Source organism: Abramis brama (genome assembly GCF_963993115.1).
Source record: "Abramis brama genome assembly, chromosome: 20".
In the NCBI taxonomy this organism is placed as follows: Eukaryota; Metazoa; Chordata; class Actinopteri; order Cypriniformes; family Leuciscidae; genus Abramis; species Abramis brama.
Genome location: NC_139982.1, coordinates 21,383,018 through 21,406,783, shown reverse-complemented (window position 1 = coordinate 21,406,783; position 23,766 = coordinate 21,383,018). Strand labels below are relative to the sequence as shown.

At 37.8% G+C, this 23,766-nt stretch overlaps 1 protein-coding gene across 2 annotated transcripts; it reads right to left on the bottom strand.

Annotated features, from left to right (window-relative positions):
• Positions 1–63: 63 nt before the first annotated feature.
• On the bottom strand, positions 64–22,613 carry atp2b1b (ATPase plasma membrane Ca2+ transporting 1b). Of its 2 annotated transcripts, XM_084094797.1 has the most exons (21): positions 22,019–22,613; positions 18,208–18,624; positions 14,470–14,667; positions 13,127–13,384; positions 12,383–12,508; positions 12,027–12,257; positions 11,763–11,795; positions 10,170–10,316; positions 9,815–10,029; positions 9,486–9,728; positions 8,653–8,894; positions 7,809–8,046; positions 7,467–7,646; positions 7,299–7,386; positions 7,103–7,209; positions 5,905–6,096; positions 5,605–5,818; positions 5,316–5,527; positions 5,128–5,235; positions 4,749–4,937; positions 64–2,120 (listed from the first exon to the last, which is right to left on the bottom strand). In XM_084094797.1, the coding sequence occupies exons 2-21, from the start codon at positions 18,395–18,397 to the stop codon at positions 1,782–1,784; spliced, it is 3,750 nt and encodes a 1,249-aa protein (XP_083950923.1). In that variant the 5' UTR covers positions 18,398–18,624; positions 22,019–22,613; the 3' UTR covers positions 64–1,781. The 2 variants fall into 2 exon arrangements, with proteins under 2 accessions (XP_083950923.1, XP_083950924.1); XM_084094798.1 differs by lacking the exon at positions 11,763–11,795.
• Between the last annotated feature and the right edge of the window lie 1,153 nt (positions 22,614–23,766).

The following is a 23,766-nucleotide window of genomic DNA, read 5'->3' as shown; positions in this document are numbered from 1 at the left end:
ATGCTCATATAAATGTGAGTGTGTATTCTACAACCAGGATCCAAATTAAAACCAATGATTAGGTTAAGCTAAATATGAATATTTTATTGGCAAAAACCATACACATACTTAAAGACTTCCAAATGTAAATTAAACCACAATAACCATTTACATTTACAAAATTATATTCCATAAACAGATGGAAAATATTCATTCCCAAAATGGGAATGAAACTACACTGAAATAACAAAATTAACCCACAAATTCTCTCCAATTCTTTCCTATTTGCTTGTACTACTCTTATATTGTTTACACTTCTGTAACAAATCCTAAACCACATTCTGCTGAAACCATATTCATGTCCCCACATATTACCATCACAATATTTCATACAACAGCATCTTGACTGAACCTCATAATTGTGTAATGTGCTTGAGCCCTCGTCTGTAGTTTAAGGAGGTGGAGTGGATCAAAGCTGATAAAAACAGAAAATACACTGTTACATTTTAGCGTGGCCTCCCTGAACTACCACATGTCCTTTCTTCATTTTTATTTGGTCAACTAAAGAAAGAAAGAATTTCATTCCCTTAATAACACCTTGGATGTGTCATTTTTGTGAGTACAGTTACTTTTCACGAAATAAGAGTCTCAAAATCAACATCTTTAAAGGTAAGGTAGGCAATTTTTTTCATAAACACTTTTTGTTACTCTCTTTACATCCTGATAGCAATCAATAATAGAAGTGGTCTAAATATATATTTTTTATATATATATATGTGGAAGTCTCATGACCAAAAAATTGGTCCGACTGCAATGATACAATGTTCTACTTGCCTGTCAACATATGTATTTACATACCTCCATGCACCTGCTCGCACAGACATCACACGTCATCAGCCTGTTCCGTAAGGCTATGCAGAGTTGTAGACAGACAGCCACAGAGCGCCACAAACAAAGAGCAGCCGCCTTTTACAGTTCCTTCTAAACCAAAACAACGAGTTTGTGCTGCGTTCACACCATCCCGTAACCATAATTACAAGATGGCAATCCGTGACGTTCTACCCAGAGCTGTTTGATAAGTTTCTGTCATCAACACTATCAGCGCAGAAATCAATCTGCAGCAGTTAGGTGGTACAAGCGTTCATTATTATTGTAATGTTGTGTGCTTTGAGACACAAGTCTCTCGTCTCTCGTGACGCTTTGCAGACTCTGCTCTGGCTGTTTTGAAAAACACTCTGAAGGGAGGGTGGGATGTAATGTTTTCAAAGCTAGCTTGCTATTGCTAGCCTCTCTGAAATTGCCTACCCTACCTTTAACTGTCCTGCAGTACCCCTTAAAAATGTTGAGGGATTGCATCTTTTCCCATTTAATTTTCATCTTCTAGCTTTCTAAAAATCAAAATCAAAACCTATTTAGAGGCAAATAGTGCACCTTCAAAAAGTGTTTGTGCTCACAATTAAACAGAGCAGCAACTACATGTGAATCTTTTTTTCATCCAAAATAAGAAAGTGTTGAACTATATGAACAGCCAATACATCATTTATCAAAATTTATAAGTGAACAAAATATAAAAGGGAAAGAATTTGAACAATTGAGCAACACTTCATTCCCAAACCGTACACTTTCCATGTGTGCAGGTAAATAAAAAAAAAGAACGAAACAACCCCCCTATGAAATTAAAAACAAAACAAAAAAAACAAGTTTTGCTACTTTTCCAGTTCACTATCAGAGGCCCAGAAGCCCTGACCTTGTCCTTAATGTGCCCTTGGTTGTTGGCGTGGTCTGACGTAGGTGGTACTGGATTAGAGAGAGGTCTCCAGGCTGTGAAGGGGGCTTCCAGGAGTTGGAGGAAGGACAGTTTTTGCTAGATCTTTGTGGTGATGGTAGCCCCTGTTGTCGGTTGCATTATTGTTCTGATTAGGGGAGGATAAAACTAGAGGCAGTGGGGAAGGAACCGTGTTGCGTTTAGTAGGTGCGTCCTCCTCAGGGTCGGTGTCATCGATGAGGGGGATGGATGGCTCTGAATCCTCGATACGGAACTCTGGGTGGCTCATGAAGTTGTGAATGGAGCTGCGAGACTCCGGAGTCTCCAGGCCGTCGTAAGGGGACATGGTATCCCGGAAAGCATTAACCACACGGATCTGAAGAAAAAGCACCAAAACCCAATGGAAATCAGAGGGCAGTGAACTCAAGAGAGCGAAACAACATAACCCTTCACCACCAACAACAACATCCCCAATTGGATGTTTCTTTAACCAATGACACTTTCTGCACTGCAGATTTAAAATATCAAATTGATGTTTGAGGTGGGTACGATTTTTTTCATATTTTTGAAAGAAGTCTCTTATTCTCACCAAGGCTGCATTTATTTGATCAAAAATACAATAAAAAAATGACTGATTTCTTCTATTTTAAAATGCAATTTATTCCTGTGATGCAAAGATTAATTTTCAGCATCATTACTCCAGTCTTCAGTGTCACATGATCACATAATGTATGTAAAAACAAATATTGCATCACAATAAGTGTAATTGTGATTGTCAAAACATTTGGTAACTAAATAGAATTTTGTGAAGTTTACTGACAACATGTTACAATGTTTACATTGTACAATGACTGGTAGGATACAGATTTTATTATTGCTTGACAAAAATTTCAAGATTTCAATTCCATTCTTGTGATTTGATTCCGATTTTGATTCAATATTGACTAATTTGGATACATGTTTATTTTAAATTTTATTTAAAAAAATAATCTCACCTAATGCTGTAAACATAGAGGGCCCAATTGCTGCTGGTATTATTAAAGGTTAAAAATAACTAATTAAATTAAATATAATGCAGTTTTTATAATAACAATTATTTAATGACATAAGTAAAAATATAATAAATACGTAATATAGTGCTCAGCAAAATCTCCTCTCTAGCTATTTTTTCTATTCAATTAACATGCTATGGTCATTAAATCGTTTTTCTGAGCTAAATGTAACATAATTGTTCTCCTGCTGTTATATTGACCTCTTTCCGTGGTTGAAAAACACTAATTGGTCGATATTATGTATACTTTCGGTAAGTTGTACTGCATCTTTAAATAAAAAAGTAACAGATGATCGGTTCACGTGCACTTGAACTGAGGCGCTCAGCGATCTGTCACGTCACATTTACAAGCGCCAAACGTATTTTTTCTGAATTTCGTAATAAAATTGACGGAATCTAAGAGCTGAGAATTAGTTTAATATTAAAAGTACCTCTTTGCTCCGCAATTTTTCTGTGTGTGAGAAAATGGATGTGTGGCCTGAGAGCGTGTGAAAAGTGTCAATTGCGTGAGTCTCACGCTCAATGCGTGAGAGTTGGCAGCCCTGTATATGATGTTAATATGAATCAAACAACAAAAGAAAAACAAAAAATCACTCACTGCTCTTAATTGAATAACTTTAGTAGCTTTAATAAGAATATATTTCTTACTTGAATGCTGCTGTTAAATGCTCTGGCAAGGAGATAAACATGGCGGACTGTGTACAGCTCACTCAGGGAGCTAAGGAGTTAAGCTAATAGGGCAGATTCAGTGCCAGTTGTGGGCGAGGCCTGTTCCAATGTGAAGTCACATTGGAGTACATTCCTGGGGTGCGTTTCCCAAAAGCATCATTAGCCAACTATGTTCACAAGTTCCATCGTTATCAGCATATTTCAACGAGTCAGTGTTTCCCGAAACCATCGTTCTAACGAACATTCGCAAACAGCATCGCAAAGTTGTGTAGTTGGAACAACAGCTTTCGACCTGTGGTTAAAAGCAGAGTTTCTAGTTTGCATGACATGTGGACTTAATAAATCCTTATCTTGAGCAAAATAAGCAATCTGACATTCAGTACAACCTGTCTCTTTTATTTAGAATACATACAAATGTCATTTACGTCTTTTAGTTTGTCAAGATATTTAAAGCACCGTTTTTGAAAAGTGCGCATGTGCGAACGTGCTCTACTATGTAAGAACGAGCCTATGATTGAATCTGGAAATAAAGCAAAATAACTGAGAAAAATAAGAAATAGTCCTCAGGTGCCATGTCTGTAATTTATGGTAAAACATCTAGCGTTAATTCGATCTCAAACAGATTCATGAAAAGAAGTTATTACTCCACCACGTGCATGATGTCATAAACCAACGTGGTTGAACGATACTTTGCGACAATACGGTTTCGGGAAACAGTCGTGACTAGCTAGTTGATTTCTTCAACGATGCATCGCACTATGGTAGTTAAGCAGCGAGTTACACCGTTGTTCGGGAAACACACCCCATAACAGCTCATTTTGAGACACTGTTTCAGATTTATGGGAAAAATAACAAATGGAGTGGATGGATTTTTACCACAATAGGGTGGTTGTGTACACACACTGCGGACACATAATTATGTTCAAAAAATATATTTTTGCATAATAGGTTAAACATTTTTGGAATAAAATGAAAATTCCTTTGTCTTGCTAAGGCTAATTTCATAGCTAGCATTTTATTCATGTTAAATACACAAATATTTTCATATTTTATACATAATTTGTACACAATTACAGCTTGATTGGCAATGACAAACAATTAAAATATTCTGCTCACAATCTCTCACTGACACTGTTGTGTTTGTCTGGCTGAAATTGTGAATTTTGTGTCTTTTTTTATTTTTGAAAAAAGAATTTTCACAATACGTAAAAGTGCCTGAAGTTGAAGAAACATCCACATATTGATGAAAAAACAAAACAAAGGAGTGAAAACTGTATTCAGTACCTGTGTCTGAATTCTGTTGAGACCTCTACACCACAAAACCTGCCCCCTTCTCATCTCCATCTCAGCATGGTCGATTTCATCCATGTCTTCCATCTCCTCCAGCTCATCCTCAGGGATCTCCTCCTTCTGAGTGCCATGACCTGCTGTCATCAGGAACTTCAGGCGACTTGTGGGAATGGTGGTAACCAACTGTCAGAAGTCATATAGGGGTTTTGGTGAGGAAAACAATACATTCCAACCAGTGCATCATGTCAAAGTTCAGCAGGAGTTGTTGTAAAGTAATTGATTGTTTGTAATGTACATGTGTGGTTTCTTTAAGAAAAATTTAAACAAACAAACAAAAAATTCATCAGGAGTTTAAATGCTCTAAAAGGCCTACCTGCCCCCAGAGAAGAGAGCCAAAACCGATGAAAACACACCACATCCACTGCTCAATAGAGAGACCTACACAGCTAAAAGGCTTCCCTCCAAACTGCACGATTACGATCTAAAAAACAGAACCATGTTGGAATTCAGAACAACTGTTGATAATTGACGCAGGCTTTTAGAGATTAAAATGCAACGTACCTGGATAACAAAGGTCCCGAATACGATGGTGCAGAAGATCATGTTTTTGAAGATGCCCTCAAAAACGTTTCTCTCACCGTGGATCTTTCGAGCGTTGATCTCGTTGAAGAGCTGCATCATCACAAAGGTGTTGAAGACGATGGTGTAATGCTCTGAAGGAGGAGCGTGAAGAGGAGCGTTCCTTCCGCTGTCAATGTCGAAGATCTGCTCACCTATGAATAAGGTAAAGTCAGAGATATGTTAGCCGGTTTACTCCAATTGGATGCTCTAAATATTTTGAGATGCTCACCGGCAAACAGCAGTGTGAAGATGATGGTTAGCTGATATACAGCATGTCCGAGGATGTTCTTCATCATGGTGCGGGAAATAAGGGGCTTGTTGCGGCCGTACGGTTTGCGCAACAGTAAAGCCTCATTAGGAGGCTCCGTCGCTAGAGCTAGTGACGCAAACGTGTCCATGATTAAATTCACCCACAGCATCTGTACAGCTTTGAGAGGGGAGTCCTGTATACAAAAAGCAAAAAGTTTAAGTGAAAGAATGAGGTGGTACAAGATAGATAGACAGAAGAAAGAAGCAGCAGTACTCTGACCTGTGTAATACAGGCTCCAGTGAACGCCACAATGACAGCCACCACGTTAACGGTCAGCTGAAACTGGAGGAACTTGGAGATACTGTCATAGACATTCCTCCCCCACATCACCGCCTTCACAATGCTGCTAAAGTTATCATCTGTCAGAATAATGTCTGATGCTTCTTTGGCCACATCTGTACCAGCAATGCCCTAAAAATGACACATCACTGTCAAAATGTATTCACTTGTCAAGTCAAGTCATCTTCATTTATATAGCACTTTTAACAATGTAGATTGTTCCAAAGCAGCTTTACAGAGATAAACGTATAATTTAAGGTAACAGAGATTGTTTTGGCTTTATAGCGGTTCTTTAATAAAGTTATTTTCCAGCTAAAGTTAAATTTGATTGATTCGCTTCCGTCGCAACGATCATTTGTTATTAAATTAGGGGCCGCTAAGATGACACCATTCTCTCTACACAGACTTTAAACGCAAACCTGTGATAAACGCTGATGGCGTTCACATGCGCATTAAGAATTGGTTCTATAGTTATGTGCGTTTGAATATATGTGCGCAGGTTTGTAATTCCCTACAAACCAAGCCTAAACAAAGTACTGGGCTTTTCTTATAAATTTTGATACAAAATTTTATTTTATTTTGTCACTTACTCAACATCCATTCATTCAAACAACATTACTCAACATTCATTCAATGTTCAACATTCATTCCTTTTCCAACTAAGTAAGTTCATGCTATTTTTGCGATATTGCATTACAAATGAAAGTGACTTTGGTGCGAGCTGTTCTTCATGCATCGTTACACTATTGACAATGGATCGTTATTTGCACAAGAAATTTTAGTCTAATAGAATGTGATAATGTGACTGAATGTGATTTAATGTGACCACACATTAAGATAAAAAAGATACAATTAAATTAAAATTAATTTATTATATTTATAACTAACTTCCCTAGTGATTATCCAGGTGGAATTTTCATTTGTGCTTATTTCCCCATAAGTAAACATTTTATTCTCTTGAACACATGGGATGAAACACTGCTTCATTTTCATTCAACATTCAGATTAAATTTTCAATATGGATTGAAACAGTGAGATTGTTTCTTTTTTCATTTGTCGTAACTTCAATTTTCATTTGAAAGTGTTAGATCTGTTACAGTGATGTGCTAGTCAGTTGTTTAAAACTGAAAAATCATACCATCGCAAATCCAACATCAGCTTTTTTTAGCGCAGGGCCATCGTTGGTTCCGTCTCCAGTGACAGCAACTACTTGTCTCTGTTCAACGACGGTGCTATCGATTATACCTTGAAGAAACAGCACAACATTTCAAATGCAGTCAGACTGTAATATGCACCACAAGTATTAGCAACAGTCCCGTTTTAAAACTGATTACCTTTGACCAATGTATGCTTATCAGTTGGAGAAGATCTTGCAAGTACGCGCAGTTTGGGCCAGACCTTGTCCAGGCGCTCTTGCTCAATCTGAAAAGACCATGAGGCCTTTAATATCAACCTTTTATTTGAATGAAAAATGATCAAGACATTTTTTTTGACCACCTCACCTCTCCCAGCTCATTGCGTATCCGCCTGTTAAACTCTTTGCCTTCAATGCACAAGAAGTCATCACCGGTATGGATAATGCCACACTTGGTTGCGATAGCTCGAGCGGTGTTAATGTTGTCTCCTGTGACCATGCGCACAGTGATACCTGCTCTCTGGCACTTCTTAATAGCATCGGGGACCTGTGGAGATTATACCACCCAGGGTTTAGGTGTTAACAAACACATGCTGACTCACAGTAATGAGCACTTCAGCACGTCCTTGCTTTGTTTTCACTATCAAATGCACATTTTCCATGTATGAAAGTGGATGGAAGAGGATTAAGGGTCATTGTGAGCAATTACCTCCGGTCGAACAGGATCCTCAATGCCCACCACACAAATGCAGGTGAGACCAGTCAGGATATCTGCCTCATCATCCCAATCAGGCTCTCCATCTGAAACAGGGAAGTCCCTGTAGGCGAGGCAGATGGTCCTCAAGCCCTCAGAGGCCATGGGCTCAATCACCTTTTTCACCATGTCATCCCGGTCTATGGGCTTGAAGACTCTGGCATCGCCATTGCTTGACAGGACTTTACAGCACCTGGGGAAATATTAAAGATTATAACTTGTAAGTTAATGATACAAGTACGTAGTCTCGCATTCAAAGCAATTAGTATTACTAAGCTTTCATTTGTAACATTATCATTTTCATTTGTTTCATTGTAAATGTATTTACAGTCATTTTTTATCCATTTATTGCATTCTAGGTAAATACAAGTGTTGATTTCTTTAAAAAACACAGAAATATCTAAAAACAGGAATCAGCAATATCTGTAATTTTTCATAAGGGTGAAACATTTCCCCAAGCAGATCCAAGTTTTTTTCCCATATTTTTTCCATATGAATGGTGCTTTGTGCATCTATTGACAACAGACAATGGACCTTTTTTGCCAGTTAAATTTCACTGACATTTTGGTAATGTGACTGTGCCTTTAGTGTTTCCAAACTATTAATGCTCCATCTCTTCCAGGAAAACTGGATCAAAAATAATGATGACTCACCCTGAACTATACAGATTTTTGTCCACTCAAATGCTGTATTGAGAATGTTTCTCCCCCCTAATAATACCACCATCTAGTATAACCATCTAGCAAGTAGCAAATAATCTCAAAATCATTCTCATCTGAAATATTAAATGCGTACTTACTTTTTCAGGAGGATTTCTGACGCTCCTTTGCTGAACATACGGTAACTTCCATCTGAATTTTTGAGGATGGTACTCATGGATTTCCTGACTGAGTTAAATGTGTATACTTTGTACAGTTTTTCCTCAGGATATTCACAGCGAATGGCTTGGTAATCTTTCCGTAAATCCGTGGTAAACCCTAGCAAGGCACATTCAGTTTTGTTCCCAACTTGTCGTGGCAGACCACCCTCTTTCTCAGCAGTCTAGACAGAAAAAAGGGATTTATAAAAATCATGAAACCAAGTCTAATCTAACAAAAAAGTGCTTAAATCGTTTAAATGATAACAAAAAAAAGTTTTAACGTAGTGTGGTCCAAAAGTCTGAAACCACATTTATTTATCTTTAAATAAAAAATATATATATTTCTATAGACATGAATTAGAAATAAAGGTTATGACATAAAATGAAGAAATTAATTAAATATAGTATAATATACATAAAATGAAGAAGACATTTTTATATAATATATTATACTATATTATATTTAATCTATTATACTAACTTGTGACACTGATTATTTTACAGAAGCTTGTGGAGTTCACGCAGCTCATGTGTTGGTGCCATTAAATCAAAATGGGGCATAATTAAAGTCACTCAAATTTCTATACTAAGTGATAATATCATTTGTAATGAAAAAAATATGCAAATTAGAGGCATTTTCTCCTGTGGTCACATTTTTTAGAACCCACTGTATATTTAAAAGTATGTTGATGACAGTTGTTGGTCTTTGAGGACTCTCTCACAAACACAAACACACACACAAACACACATTCGTGCAAAATATTGTTTCTTACCATTATTTTTGAAGTATACGCACAGTTAACACTGATGCCTGTGACAAGCAGATTCATGATGTTGCCAGGAATCATATCAGGTTCTGGGACCTTCCTGTAGTGTCTGTCTCCAATATACACCTGAACCACTGTCATTCTGTTCATGGTAAGTGTGCCCGTTTTATCAGAGCAAATCGCAGTGGCGTTGCCCATCGTCTCGCAAGCGTCCAGATGTCTCACCAGGTTGTTGTCCTTCATCATTTTCTACAGAGAATGACATAGATGACTTTACTACAGTATGTACCTTTTGTATGTACAAGTTTGTCATTAAAGTTCTGTAAACCACATACTTTTACAGAATAGGCCAATGAGATGGTGACGGCAAGGGGTAAACCCTCAGGCACGGCAACAACCAGCACAGTGACACCGATGATGAAGAACTTGACAAAGAACTGGATGTAGATGGGAGTGCATTCTTTGATCCACGGAAGCCCCTGGATCCAGAAAGTGTCCACCAAAAAGAACACGATAAGAATGATGACTGTGATGCCCGACATGAGGAGACCTGTCAAAAAAGAAGAAAAAAAACACACACACATGCACATCACCTCTATGAGTTGTGAAACAAGGCAACACATATAAATTGGACCAAAAATAATCGTAGTATCTTGCAAATTTTAAGAAATTAAAAAAAATGTTTTTTACCTGCTTTCCCAATTTGTACAGCTAGTTTAGTAAGCTTCCCTTGAAGTACCGATTTCTCTTTCTTTGGTATCTTGGTTTTTTTCTGCTCTTCTTCTGTTCCATCATCACTGTTGAGGGGCTCCATCTCCACTGTGCCTCCATCCTTCTCTGAATGAGGCAGAAACCAAAAAGTTAAAGGTGCTCTAAGCGATGTCACGTTTTTTAGGCCAACTTTTTTTTTGTCACATCCAGCAAACATCTTCTCACTATCTGCTAGCTGCCTGTCCCCTGAACACACTATAAAAAACGCAGTCTCTGTAGACAGCCCAGGCTCCACAAACGGCAACAAAAACAAACTGGCCCAGCCTGGACCACGAAACATAACAAACGGGATGAGGATGAGGGAGGGTCGAGCTAGCCTCCGTTTTGTTTTACAATACTTCGAACGTCAACAAGAAGTGACTTCACCCAACATCGCTTAGAGCACCTTTAAGTTTAAAACTATGCAAGTGCATGTATCAAACTGTTACTGAACTAAAATGATTTGTCATGTAACCTAAAAATGTGTTTTTTTTAAATGAAGAGGTTTCATTGAAGTCAAAATGACTGAACCCGGATACATTGCGCTACGAAATGCAAAATATACGAAATCGCTTCATAATATAACTGCATGTTAACTTTTTACAGTGTTTATTAACTTTTCTATTTTAATATATTTAGGGCCCGAGCACCGATGGTGTGAAGACCCTATTGGAATTGCTCTGTTTATTTTAAAATGTAATTTATACCTGTAATGCCAAAGCTGAATTTTCAGCATAATTACTCCAGTCTTCAATGTCACATGATCTTTCTGAAATAATTCTAATATGCTGATTTGTTGCTCAAGAAACATTTCTCATTATTACCAAAAACAGTTGTTCTGCTTAATGCTTCTGTGGAAACTGTGACACATTGTTTACTGTGGAGATCTACAGTTTGTGTCTGCCTGTATGTGTTTGTATGTGGACAAGAGGAAAAAGTAGAGCTGTAAGGCCAAAGGCGTTAATCTTCTTACTGCTAATCATATCAATCTTCTTACTGCAAAAGAGCAACTATTGACTGAACAATGTCAGTGACTGCTACTTCCTGTAACTAATTTCCCTGTAGTGGTTCTCAACTGGTTTTGCCATACAAAAGTGAAAATGTCCTTAATATCAAATGCGAGATTTTTCCCCCCAAACCAGTTCAGCGGAAATCCTGCCTGTTGGGGGAATCACGCCAAACATTAAAATGTATTAATATTATCACTGCATAGGCCCATCAAAATGACTTTGTGACAATGAGATCATGTCATCTACCTAATTTGTCTAGATTTATCCAAGTGGTAGATGAATTTGCACCAAAAAATCTCATTGGTTTGATTGATCAACAACTAAAGATATAAGAAGCAATGCCTGATTAAATGGTTAGTCACATTTTATAATTTGCATTTAGCAGTGTTTTTGTCAGTTGTCAAAATCCGCAACCCATCAGAACAGACTTGCGGCACATTTATGTCACGACCCACCAGCTGAAAACCACTGATCTAAAGGAAATGCTATGATCTACGATTACAGCATATGTGCTGATACACACCTTTCTTTTTATCTGTTGCGTCTGGCTTTTTGTCTGTTGAAAAGTGACATGGATCAATCACATATTTGTGATATTTATAGATACAGACCATTTGGAGATGATGTGAGATTTTAGTCATGTATGTTTAAAATGATGCATCTACACAGTTCCTGGCCAAAATTACAAAAGAAATGCATTTCAAATTCTAAACTCGGTTAGAAAAGAATCGATACTTGAGGAATTATTTTGGAAATGCATTTCAGAAACTCATCTTGAGCAACGTACTTTTCTTTTTTTCTTTCTTCTCCTTCTTCTTCCTCTCTTTTTCTTTCTTTTTCTCCTCTTTCTCCCTCTTTTTCTCCTCCTTCTTCCTCTTTTTCCTCTCTTTCTCCTCATCGTCATCATCATCATCATCATCATCTCCGCCTCCGAGCAGAGTGAAGATGATTCCCGTCTGAGAGTTCACCCCCACTGCAATGACCAGCATTTTTCCGGAGCCCTCCATCACATGCGTGCCTGAGCAAACAGGATCAAAATGGACATGTAAATAGGGATATGAGTATTGCAATGGCAAAACTGCATCAGTCTTGACCTTTTGAATTTTACGATTATTGTCACTTCAAGAAAAGCAAAGGAAAAACCTGAAAGAAGCATGGGGTCTTTGTCCAGAGTTTTTTTGACATGGTCTGACTCTCCAGTGAGGGAGCTCTCATCAATTTTCAGATCGTTGCCTTGGATTAGTACACCGTCAGCAGGAAGGAGGTCACCTGCAAGCACAAAGGACAGATGGTGTCGTCTGAGACACAATAGACAGATGTTTGCAAGCCAAAAGAGAGGAGGCAAGACCGATGCAAACCAAAACGCAAGAACAAAAAACAGACTAATGCAAGAAACCTGTATTTTATTTTTAAATGAATAAATAGTTCATCCAGAAAAGATGATTTTGTCATCCTCGTGTTGTTCCAAACCAGTATGCAGCTTGTTTCCCCTTCATACAGCTCTTTTCATTCAACGACAATTTAAATAACCACAACACCAGTTCACATGACTCTACTGAAGTTATAGGTCTGTGTGAGAATCAAACTGAAATGTCATTTACTGATAATATTGACTTCCCTTGAACCTTTCATCTAGCACTTTCACATGCAAAAAAAAAATGCAAAAAAAAAGGTGTCCTTTTTTTCAAGCTTGACAGATATGGTCACCACAAACTATCACTCTATGGCTAGAGCTGTATACATATTCTTCAAAAATTCCATCTAACAGCATATGAGTTTAAAGCAACATGAGGGTTGAGTAAATAATGAAATCTTGATTACATACTAAAAAATATGTCAGACTATATTAAAAACAGTTTTGAATCTCAAAGGAGACCATCATTTTACCATATTTTACTTGTGCGATGTCTCCAACCACAATCTCGGATACAGGAATCTGAATGACTTGACCGCCTCGAAGCACAGTAAACTTCTGTTCTTGTTCAATGCGGCTCTGCAGTCCTCGGAATTGTTTTTCTTTGCTCCAGTCGTTGAATGCCGTGACAAGAACCACACAAACGACGGACAAGAGGATGGCAGCACCCTCAATCCAGCCCGCATCTGCCTCACCCTCGTCTTCAGCTCCTCCAGCCGCCCTACCACAGTCTGCACCAATGTGAAAGTAACTGTAAGAAATAGCTACAATGGCAACTTGTGTATATAAGTCTTAGATTATAAGACTATATATATGTTAAATGCACACTATTTTAGGAGAATTTCAGGTACTTTAGTTTACTTTAGTTAAATTTAACATTGAGAGACTGACTCATCTTGAATATGATGCTGCAACTGACCCATTGACTTGTGTCACAAACATGCAAGAAAGCCATGAGCCATGTTTTTTTCAAATAAAAATAATACAACATACTTGGGGCCAGCACAAACCGTCTTTTGGCATTAAAAAACTACTTTCCCAAAGGACTTTCCTTTTCATCCGCAATATTTATGGGAGGAGCATATTTAAATGAATCATGCAACATGATTTACTAAGGTTTGTGGTAATCCATTCACTGGTATTTGCACGATTATTCAACGCCACAAAAAAGCATGTCTTCTTTGGCTGTGTTGTTAGTAGATCACACACACCCGATTATCATCAGCTCTGTTTGTTTGCGACCTTATGCGAATTTGTCTGTGTCAGTAAATAGCATGCAGAACTTTCCACTCCCATTGGTGCTTTTACAGGATTGCAGTCTCACATTAATCTGGCCCATGGAAGGCAATTTCATAGATGGCAAAATGTCAGTTTTGCACCTTGTTTATAAGTAAAGGATGCCCTGCTGAAAATCCGGCATTGCTGTTAATCAATAAAAGGTGTGTTTTGCATGATGGTACCAGAATGAGAAACGGTAATGGGGGTGGACCAGCTACACCAGCTCAGTTTTGATTGAGAACAGCATGACTATTTTGGTTCACTAGCTATATCAGCACTTTGGAATTTATGGAATTTATGCTGGATTTTTCAGCAGGGTATGCAGGACTTTACTGCTAAATACAGAGCAGGGCTCAGATAAAAGTATTTTTTTAAATATCTTTTGCTAAAACCAGAAGCCCTGGGTGAGCTGAATGCATAATACGTCACCTTCAGGCCATGTTACAATTTCAAATTCATTGTTATTCCAGAGTACCTCTGAGCAAGAGATACAGAGGCATATTACTCATTGCAAGCTTAAAAGCCCAACGATACTCACATTCTCTCTCGCCATCAGGAGGTTTATAGAAGGAAAGGCCTAAGGATATTATGGCTGCAACTTCCAAAATAATTAGAGTCACATCCTGCAATGCTTCCCACACCAACTGAAGGAATGTTTTGGGCTTTTTAGGTGGTATAAAATTCTTTCCAAATTCTTCTTTTCTTCTTGCAATGTCATCAGAATTACCACTTAATCCTAGACAAAGAGAAAGAGCAGGGTAAAATTACTCATGCATTACTATTACAGAAAAAATTAAGGTATAGATAATAAAAATGTTGTGCAATAAAACTGGATTTTAAGGGCAAATAACCACAACAAATATTGCATTTATAATATTGTATTGAAACAATTTCTTTTATCTAACAAGGTTATGGTTCTGATTGTAAAAATATTATACCGCCATTACAGTCAAAGAGGATTTTCTAATTGCATAATTTAACACCCCTACATTGATAAAAGATGAAGAGATTTCTGAAAGGTTTCTTAGTAAGATAATGTTTGAATTAGAATTGACTTTTAGATGACCTAAACATCTTTAAATCACACCTTATGGGGTATCTATGGCTACATTCACACTGTCAGTCCAAATCTGATTTTTGTGTATCCGATTGGAATCTGATCTAAAATTATCGACTGTCCACATTGTGTATTGCAACTGTTCAGATCCGAATTTTGTCCTATGTCACTCTTTCATTTTCTGGAATATCTGGATCGGTTTCTATGGCAATGGCCTTGTCCTAAATGGCACACTTCATATGCACTTTCAGTCTTATGGACTTTAAATGGCTGCCGCGTGCACGTGCGCGTGTCCATTAAGTCCATGAGAACATAGGGTGTCCCATTTGTCATTTTATGTTTCAAAAGGGTGCAAGCGCCCCCTTTGCGGTTGATAGGCACCCTTGAAGCACACTTTTGCAGAGACTCGTAAGAAGACTGCGAGTGTTTAAGGTGCCATTTGGGACAGGGCCAATGATGTTGCGTTGGTAGGTATACGCCAAAACACAACAACAACCGCAACATGGAGGGGTTTGCAATACAAATGTTGTCTTATTTACAAAATGACAATGTGTAGACGCCACGCTGCACTACTGTGTCTTATGAGGCAGTGGGAGAAACGTACAAGGCTGGTATGCGTGGCTTTATTCCAAAAATTGTATGTGGACTGACAGTCTGAATGAGGCTGAGGTTAATATGTACTGAGTTTGCAATTGTAAATCATTTTATAAAATGACAGTGACAGATGGATCAAGTTGAGTGAACAAGTCAATCCTCAAACTTGAACTTATTCTAGTTCCATTTTACAATGCTTGAGAAATTGAATTGGATTTGGAGAGGGTTTATATTTTGTGTTGTTTTTCATTTTAAACATAATGGATTCCAAAACATATCAAGCCAACCCCTGCGCAAGCAAGAGCACAGCCTGAACACTAACACAGTGTAATCCCTCTCTTCCCGCCCTTGCTCAATTGCAAAACGCTAGTCTGCTGTCCCCACAAAGGTTTACCCACTGTTGGCAAGGGCAAAAATGAATGTAAACCCCATGCAGCAGAGCAGCGGCCAGTGAGATTAGCGTGAAGCGGTGCAATGAAGAGCCTGCCTCGGTTTGAGGTGAGTGGGATTACATGAGGTAAACTGATCTGGTCCCACCTGTCACAACTACAACTGTCTGTTATGGCTCATGACAGAGCTAAATATGTCAGCACAGAGCAGTAAGCCAGTGCAAATCGAACCAGACAATATAGACAAGATAAATCGGACTTAATGCACCAATAATCAAGATCAGATTGTTACAAGAGAGTCTTCAAAACAGACAGACCGTGTATTTATAATGCACATAAAAATCTTAAATGAAAGAATCACAAGAGTAGTTGTAAACATATTTCGCTGGAATTATCAAGGGAAACATAAGCTTATCATGGTGTAAGACAAATGATTGGAGTTGAGTTTGTTGAAATATTATGTAGATGGATTTGTCTAAACTAGAAGCACAGAAGGAGATGAATAAAAAGGTGAAATGTGCAAACTGGAAAGGGACTGAAAAATCTGAGCCGACATGGTCACTTTGATAACCATGACGATTAAGTGACAAATGCCAGATGCCACTTGCTAAGCAAGAAAGGCAATCATTTCCAGTGGTTAAACATATTTTAACTGACTGACACATAATAACTGAGATTTAACTACAAGTGGTGTAAGGCAGGTTAATTCAACTTTTTAAATATTGCTATTCATTATAGCTTTGATTCCTAACCAGGGGCACTTAGAAATACAATTAGAAAAACAGAAATAATGACTAAAATGTTAGGGTTGTCAATCACTTAAAATATCATTAACACTTTACAATAAGGTCCCATTAGTTCATGTTTGTTTATACATAAACTAACATAAAATAACAATGAGCAAAAAATACAAATGTTCATTGTCCATTAAAAAAAATTAACAACAGATACAACTTTTGATTTTAATAATGTATTAGTAAATGCTGAATTTTACATTAACTAAATAATAAATGCTACAAATATTTTCATTGTTACTGCAAGTTACTGTACAAATTAAACATTGTAAAGTTTTACCCAAATAATGACTATTATCGTGATTTTTTCATTTCATTTTCTATGTAATGAAAATTATGAATGTTATGCATTGTACATGTTTTATAAATTTGTATTGATCACACTGTTTTTTATTTAAAAGTGACTTCAATGGTAATGCAAAATGAGATAGGCCTATACTGCAAGACATGAGTTAAGGCCCGTTCACACCAAGAACAATAACTATAACGATAACTATATTAGCGTTCACACTAATGCATGATATCATTCTGTTTATTCTCAGTTTTGTCGCCTGCCGTTTTGAATGCTCACGCGCTTTAAAGCAGGATGGATTCTGATTGGCTGTCAATGTTTTTATCGTTCATCAGCTGGAAAAAAAATCCTCCCTAATATGGTCAAAAATAGGCTGCATAAAGTGGTCAGCTGGAGCATGCAGATGAACTATGTACCTCATTATGGGCTCCATCGTCCACAAGAGATGCTAAGAGAGTCTTAAAAGCTAATATATTGTCCTTGATCAAAGCTATATGGTCCTTGATGAAAGCTACAATGCTACGCACACAAGCAAATGGAAAAAGATGTCTGAAACATCTAATTGCTAATTAGTTATTTAACTGACGCATTTATCCAAAGTGATTACAGTACACTTGTTACAGAGACAATCTTCCTGGTGGGGCCTGAGGTTAAATGCCTTGCTCAAGAGCGAAATGATGAGAGGTCATGGATCAGATTCAACCTTTGCTCAGCTCAGATCTATAGTATAACCCACCAGACTAAATCAGCCTCAGCGTCACTAAACTATTTGGTTTAATAAGACCTGTGGCTCAGCAGAGCTGAAAGTGATGTTTTTTCTAGGTATGCATGACATATCGGTACCATATCGGTAACCAGACGATATTAGAGATTTTGTACATTTATCGGGATATTGGATTTAATTGTGCATGCTTATTTCCTATGCACTGTAATACAAATAAAAAAAGATCAATAAGTCATGGCAACAGTTTTTCCATTACTTTAATTTATCAAAATAATTTGACCAATTTCAACTTTATTTTTAAGTTATACAAGATTCATCTAGGCAATATTTAAAAAAAATAGTTGAAATGACTTAAACAGCTAATTTGACTTCTACAGTACATTTGACAGTTTTCCAGGTTAACCAAATATAAAGTTAAATATTTACCCTCTGTTGGTGATGATTTTAACCTGGAGCAGAGTCCTTGAACATCTCCAAAGCACTCCTGAATCTTTTGTAATCCATCAGTCCCTCTGAGTTCCATGAGAGAGCGTAGCTCTTTGAGTGTACAGCCAAACTCTCCATCATGATTGGCCTCTGCCCTGTACTTCGACCCACGGAATGAGTTTCTGGCCATGGTCCCGAAGAAGCGCACCAAAAAACTGAGGAGAAGTGGCTTCCCCTTGGGCAAGCGGTGACAATATCCAGACTTATTTCCTCAGGGATGCAAAAAGCGACTCTTTTGATGACAAACCAGGTGTAATTCGAATGCCATTTCTACTTGATTTTCTGGTGTATCTTCTCTCATCTTCGTTTGATTGGGGTCACTGAAGGTCAAATCATCAGGTGTGCACCAAGTTACATCTGAAACAAAACCAGAAAGCAAGTTCATTACATGCTCTATCATTCAATGTCAGCTTTTATGAACATTTAGCTCTTGAAGCCAAATAAAATGTGATTATTTGTGTCCTGTCACAACTGCCAGATCCAGTGATACCACTGTCAATCAATAAAGGAAGTCACAACAAACCATGTGTCACTGTGATGTTGATAGGTATACGAAGTGACATTAGGCTTTTGTAATGACCCTTCAGTGGAAAGATCAGTTACGTCTGCTTTAAGAGCGGAATGCTAAAACTAGTTCTGTTACATAAAACTGGCATCTCGTCTAGAAGAGACCTGCCAAAAACAATAGACGTGACTCAAAAGTTCTGTTCAAAATACAGAGAGTGGGAAATAAAGTTTTAGAGGATAAAACTGAATGAACAGATGATCAAACCACTGTTATTTTAGTCTTATTTATACTATTATAGATTTCATTAACATTTTGCAAATAGTTTACTTAACAATATTAACTCTGGATTGAACAAACAAACAAATGAACAAACAATTTTCACTGCAAATCAGCAATAAAGTCCGGCATTATTGTAATTGTAAATTATGTTAGGATTTAAAGGCTGTTTGGTTTGACATCTAAAGTCCTCTCAAAGGTCATAGACAACACAATATGTTCTGGTTATCTTGAACAAGTGTACAGTTTTAAGACTTTAAAGCACCTCATATTTCTTCAGACATTAAATGCTTGTTCGCAATACTACTGGAGTTTAATCTTTACTTTTGATCAGTGTCAAATAAGTCTTTATTCCCAATTAGAGAAGAAAACAATAAAATCCAACCTTGACATGCCAATCAAACGACTGAAATCATTATTTTACAGAATCGCTAAACTAGAACCCACCGTGACAGTCGGCATACTTCAATTCATTATCATTAAACAGACGAAAAAGTAATATACTCACAGATTTGTTTCCATTCCTGCAACGAGACAAATGCAGCACCTTGACCAGCACAGTCAGAAGGTGCTGATTTCAGAGACTGTGTGACTCGCTGTCAAGTACAATTACCCCAAACAACACAATAGTCTGTATTACAAAGCGACATGGCAAAAATTATCCTTCACTTCAAATTATTTGACCTTCAGTTTACAGTCTTGAAGAGCACAGTCTCCATTAGAGAAAATGGCTTGCTGAATGATTATCTTAGGAAAGCTTCTTGCTTAATCTAATTAGACAATCCGTGGCAGTAGTGAGACACACAGCCAGGGCTTCTGTATGGAAGAGTATGCGCTGTTGAACACAGACAAACACATTTACTCATTCCTAGATAGTACCCTCAGTTCATTCAGACTTCTGAGGGAGCCAGACAGAGCCTGGGGCCCAAGAGTTGCTCTTCGGTATTTAAAAAAAAAGAAGAAGCTTTTATTTGGTACATTTATTTGAATCACAAATAAACTTGTACCAGTAAAAGGGGAATTTTATAAAGAACAATATGTCACTATGTGAGATCCAAACTGGTATTGTAAGATTATAAAATCTGACTTTTATAAAGAATGCCCACACACAGCTGCACCTTTTTCAATGTGTCAAACCAAAATCCATATTTATCCATGCTGTGAATGAGAGGTGTGAGTCAGTTGCATCATGCTCTGGAAGTCAGATATGGAGTAGTGAGAAGTGTTAATGAATGAGCATTTGACAGGAATATATTGTTATTTTACAGGACAGTATTGTATATTTTTGCTGTATTACATCAAATATCACATGACTTTCACACAACTCTTATCACAATACACTTTGTATAGAGAGGCACAATGTCTATAGTCTATGTTGGCAATGGTTCTTCCATGTTTAGGCCTATGGCAGAAACAAGAATAACTAGTGTTTTAAAACGGCATAAAATAAAGTATTAAAAGCCTTTAAGGCATTAAGGGATTTTTATTTGATGTTTGTCACACACAAACATAAAATTTTCCGCCCTTTGCAAAGTGAGTTAATAGTTAGCTATCTTAAAGAACTTTTAAACCAAAATACTTACTTGTTTTTGAGTGACAAATGTGTAAACCCATAATAAAAAGATAAATAGTGGTATGTACGTTTCGTTGACATGAGGAAACCTCTCGAGCAGCTAACTGTTGCTATGGTTATCACCATCTGTTCGCTAGTGTCTGTGTATATTAACTTTGTGGTTACTTCAACAACAACAAAAAACGTTTTTTTACAGTGTCCTTTTTACATATGTTACATGTACTTACCATAATAATAACAGTAAATTATGCATAATTACATGTAACTACTAACCCCTTAACCAAATCCTAACCCTATAGTAAGTACATAGTTGCTTAATATTACTTAAATAAGCCTATATAATTACACTGTAACAATGACAACTTACAATAAAGTGTAACCCTTTATTTTAAGATGATGTAGTTACATTGTGATCACTCAAAATAAGTACTGAGTAATATTAATTAACTACATGTACTTACTAGAGTTACGGTTAGGGTTTGGTTTAGGGTTAGTTACTTGTAATTATGCATAATTTACTGTTATTGCTGGTGGTAACGTGGTAACGTGTAACTACGTCACCTTAAAATAAAGTGTTAACATTACCACAATTTGTTTTGACTACTGCCCACAATTTGAACCCTCACTGAACGGGATAAAATGTTAATATTATGACATTCATCACCATAAAATTATAAACATATTCTACTGTTGGTCTATTTTATCAACATAAAATTATAAACTTGAAATGACCAACAGACAAATCAAACCTAAAGCTCATGGCCCCCAAAGCAGAAAGCATGATTCAGGCAGTTATGATTATGAAGTCATTGTGCCATGCAAAATCCTCCTGGCGACACAAACATCATTGCGCGCAATAATGGGCCCATAAAGGATCCCTGTGTTGCAAGCGCTTTATGAGCATAAGTTAGGCTACAACAAGGAAGACTAAACGAGTCTCTCAATCACAGTTCTCGTTTACTAACGATTCGACTGACACACGCGAACTTTATCAGAAAAAGTCTAAAAATGTAATACTGCTTAACATACGATTCATCTGAGAGAAAAAAACATCATTATTTTTTTCTTCGTTGCATAGCCTAAGTCTGGTGGAATATTTAGAAGGGGACGGAACAGTAGCCTAATGAATTTTCATAAAGAATCATATTTTGCTGTCAGAAAGTATAAAGCAGAACATAAGGAGGAAATCTTAAAAGGCATGCAAAAACGACGCGATTTCCACAAGATGTGTTAGAATAACTTCAAGTAGCCTATGTTTCCGCTATTAAACCGAATCTGTTATCACTTGCCATTTGATAAAAATGTAATTTGGTCCCTACTGTAATATCTGAAACAATCCTTTTATATACCGTATAATAATGCATTTTTATTGCATACATGGGTAGGCTACTCACTTTGAACCGGTGCGCGTCAGTTCCACTTGGCATCAGTAGTCTCGCGCAGTGGATCTACAACTCGATCCGTAACGACCCGCCCACCGCGCTGGAATCTGTGGAAGATTTACGTCAGAGGCACGGCTCGGGATTTAACGCAGACTCCCATTGGCCAGCGCTTGTCCCAGGTACAGGTGTCATCCCATGTTGAAACAGCTGTCATCACCAGCAACCAGCAAAGATAGGGCGATGTGATGAACATGATAAACTTTATGTATTATTATTAGCAACAAGAGGAGGGCCATAGAACAGAATTATCTTATTGAAGGCTTTAGTTCCACTATCCAGCCACATAAGAGTGAATTGGTATTTTTGTCTAAAGATTGAGAAGCTATTGAAGAATACTATTTATAAAATATTTATTTTTTCTTCTTGAAAATAGTTGGAATGTGGCGTCCCATATAAGCCAAATAAGCATAGAAAAATCCCCTGTGATATTTATAATGCTAAATAGCCTCTTGGGATGTGTTTTTTTTGTTTTGTTTGTAACGATGAAGCAAAAGCGCAGGCGATGCTCCTCGTACGCTGTCACGCGAGCGTTTAACTCCACGGCTCTGTCTCAGGGACGGTAGAGAGCATGACCTCGCTTAAACAGGATTAGCTATAAATAGTGCTGCCTATCCTCTACACTCGCGACGCGCGCTCCATCGCTAAACCCGCTGCACTGTAGCTCAGGTTTGATTGAGCATCCATCCCTACCTCCACCTTTGCTATAAGGTGGAGGCACAATCAACCCCTGGTAAAAAAAAAAATATATGTTTTACCCCTGGTAAAAAAAAGAAAAAAAGAAGTGTGGTAATGTGCACTTGTAGTGTACTTCAAAATTAAATGTATGTATGTAAAAAAAAAAAGAAAAAAAAAATTGGGGACTTGCAGATAACCTAATATTAATCAAATAAAATGCTACTTAAGTGTAGCCTACTTAAACAGAGTATCATGATGTTTCTTAACACACTTAAGCACAGTTTTAAAAATGTGCAATTTGTAATAAGGTCAAATTAAACGTTTAACTTTAAAGTACATTTTGATTCATATTTTATTAATCTTTTGTCATGTTTTAAAGAAGAACATGTAACCCCTCAAGTCCTACTCGCCCCGCTCTGAGCGGGACTCTAACTGACTCTCTCCGGCATAGGAGGCGAGCGGACTAACAAGGACGCTAAAGACCGCAGCCTCGTCAGCCGCTACAGTGCCTCTTGTGGCCAGGCGAGTGAGGTTCACTCACAAAGCTCTTACTAGCTGGCCTCCGTTACACTCACCCCTCTAAACCTCACTCTCAACCAGGTCACGGCACCAAATGTAATCGGTCCTACTTGACCTGTTCCAAGCGGGATTCGAAACGGGTTCTCCGGCATGGGAGGGGGGCGGACTAACAAGGACGCTAAAGACCGCAGTGTCTAGCGTCAGTCGCTACAGTGCCTCATGAGGCCAGGGGAGTGAGGTTTACATGCACAGCTCTTACTAGCCTATGTCCGTTACACTCACCCCCCTAAACCTCACTTCCATCCGGGTCACGGCACCAGTGTAACCCCTCCGGTCCTACTCGCCCCACTCCGAGCGGGAATCGGCGTCTCGGCAGGAGGCGGGCGCATTAAAAAGGACGCTAAAGACCGCAATCTCTATAGCATCAGTCGCTAGTACGCCTCTTGTGGCCAGGGGAGTGAGGTTTACATGCACAGCTCTTACTAGTTGGCCTCTGTTACATACAC